At 43.2% G+C, this 2,801-nt stretch overlaps 1 protein-coding gene across 4 annotated transcripts in view; it reads right to left on the bottom strand.

The window, feature by feature from the left end:
• LOC101864109 (CX3C chemokine receptor 1) overlaps nt 1-2,801 on the bottom strand; it is a 57,305-nt gene that overhangs the window by 13,870 nt on the left and 40,634 nt on the right. For all 4 annotated transcript variants that reach the window (XM_005111212.3, XM_005111213.3, XM_035973136.1 and 1 more), the window contains one exon: nt 2,328-2,499. In XM_005111212.3, the coding sequence (XP_005111269.1) occupies nt 2,328-2,499 (172 nt within the window). The remainder of the gene's footprint in view (nt 1-2,327; nt 2,500-2,801) is intronic.

The raw sequence follows: 2,801 nt of genomic DNA, 5'->3' as shown, positions 1-2,801 counted from the left end.
TCATCATCATCATCATCATCATCATCATCATCATCATCCTCATCATCATCATCATCATCATCATCATCATCATCATCATCAAATAATAACGATAAATAGCATTTGTATCGCGCAAATCCCCGATCGACAGCAAGTTCTTTGTGCTTTACACTTTATTATTACCCCAGCAGACAGGAGAACACTCAGAAACTTTCTCAGTTTCCCGGGAAGCATACAGTGCGAGCAGCTGATTTAGAGCTCAAACACTAACAAACTTACTGTCTGTAGCTATAACAACAACAACAACAGCAGCAACAACAACAACAACATCAACAACAACAACAACAACAACAACAGCAGCAGTAGTAACAACAATATATAATAACAACAACAACACCAAGCAAGGGGATTGAATTAATGAGTGAAACGATACACTTTTCGGCTAATATGAAATATGACTCCATGTCGGTATTTTCCATATTAACTCTGTTTGCCATTTTATTAATTACTGATAATAATGATAAGATGTGACAACCAGGGAGTGAGTTATGATTTATCGCATAGTACTAGAGTTATGACAGCGATGTCCTCCCACGTAAACGAACGGGGGCTGCGTGTGCCCACTCTGAGACGCTGAACCTCAAGGGCAAGACCTGGGAAGTTCAACAGAATGGGTGAGTATGTTTGAGACTCGCGTGGAGGCGTCTCGGTGGTCTTGGGAGGAACTCTACTAGCTTATGTACTAAAATATGGGGAGAGGGTGGTGTTTAATGTACTAGAGCTCATGGGGAGCGGGATGGGGGCTCAGATTGTTAATGTGAAGCCGGCCATGCCGGTGAGGGTAAGAAGATTGACATGTCTGACACGTATGACGTCACTGTTGTGAGCTCTAGTATTAAGTAATAATAATATATTATTACCTCTTTGATTCTTCGTAATTTGATGTTGCTGAAAGACTTACTCCTCATTCAAATTTCTCTTGGATCACCTTAACTTGCTACTTTTTCTTATAAAAATTGGATTATGGGTATCGAAAAGTACGAAATAAAATAAAATAAAATTCCACGTTTATTCATACCAATGGGGAAATTTGGTTTAGAATCGTATAACATATACTAAACATACACAAAAACAATATACAAGTGCTTAAGTACGTTACGTACATACACAAACACATATACCTATAGATATATACATACAGAAGTATACCAATCTTCTACAAACTACTCGTAGAAACACGGAAAGCTGGTTTCTTCTGGGCAGCGCCCCGTTTTTGTTTTTGTTTAGCTAGGGTTATCTTGCCTTGCTCAAGGACTCACCCCAGTGACCATCGATCTAAACCTCGTATCACCAACATCTCTTGACATTACGTATGAGTGAGAACTCACTAACCACCCTGCTATCGGTACTATGTTTCTTGGTGAGTTAGTGGCTGATAGAATGACACCACTGGTCATGTGGTCCTATTTTTTCTGCCCTTCTGTTTTTTCTCTGTCTGTCTATATTTTTTTGGTGTCCCTCACCACATGAACGATACAGAGACGTTGTGCCGGTTCTTACACCAAACAAATTATCACAGACCATCTCCAAACAAGTCAACGCCCGTTGGTGGTTGGCGGGTGCTCTGGTGTGGTTTGCTTCTTCTATCCTATCAAACATCTATGGTCCTTATCTCCCCTTCTTCTTTTTATGTTTGTTACTCTCCTGTAACACCTCTAATCTTCTGGCGCTCATTATGCAATAGCGAGCGCCGTAAAACCTCTACTAAAACTAAACTAAGTCAACGCCCCCGCTCACGATTCTTGCCAACTTTAACTTTAAGTCTTTCTTGTGGATGGCTGGCGATTGCTCTGGTGTGGGTGGATGAAGGGTATCCTGGTGTTGTTTGCTCCTTTTTTCTTATCAAATTTCTATCGTCTCTATCTCTCCTCCTTCTTTTTGTGTTTGTAACCCTCTTGTAACACCTCTAAAAACTCCGGCCCTTATCTGACCTGATTGTAGTAAGAGTTTTTTTTAAAGTTTCGAGCGCCGTAAAACTCTTACTAAAACAGACAAACAAACCCCCCCCCCCCACGATTATTATTAAAACATAGACATATGTGGTTGATGGGTGCTCTGGTGTGGTTTGCTCCTTTTTAATATCAAACATCTATCATTCTGATCTCTCCTCTTTCTTTTTTGTGTTTGTTACTCTCTTGTAACACTCCTAATCTTCGGCACTTATATAACCGTATTGTGTTGCTAGTGCCGTAAAACTCTTACTAAAACTAAAATTAAAACATAAACACACAGCCCATACAATGCCTCCGCCTCCTCCTCCTCCTCTTCCTCCTCCTCCTCCTCCTCACCTGGTCAGCTGATGTACGCAGACGTAGTAAGGGTCCGCATAGAGGCCGTGGGGGGACTGGCTAATGTTGAGTAGCGCCCCTTGGTCTGGTTCCGGTTCCGGGGGGAGGTAAGTCTCCTCCTGCTCGCTGCTCACGCTCATCTTGACGTGACCTCGGATAATGGGCAGGACAGCTGGGGGGTGGGAGGGAGGGAGGGAGGGAGGGAGAGAAAGACGAATGGTGAAAATGGTGAAATGGTATGGGATTAACGCCCCTATCAACACCCGATCAACACCCTATCAAACGGGGCCTCCTTGTTTAACGTTTGTTTCCGAAAGGACCGAGCGAAGTGGGAAATTCGTGTAAAGTGTCTTTCCCAAGGACACGAAGCCGGACTGAGCTGAGGCTCGAATACCCAAACCCGCAATCTCACGATTACGAGTCCGGTAGCCTAACCACTCGACTACCGACGCCACTGTGACAAATGGGGAGGGG

Source organism: Aplysia californica, unplaced genomic scaffold (genome assembly GCF_000002075.1).
Source record: "Aplysia californica isolate F4 #8 unplaced genomic scaffold, AplCal3.0 scaffold01026, whole genome shotgun sequence".
NCBI classification, from domain to species: Eukaryota; Metazoa; Mollusca; class Gastropoda; order Aplysiida; family Aplysiidae; genus Aplysia; species Aplysia californica.
Note: the sequence above shows the minus strand (reverse complement) of the source record. Positions and strands in the feature narration are given on the sequence as shown.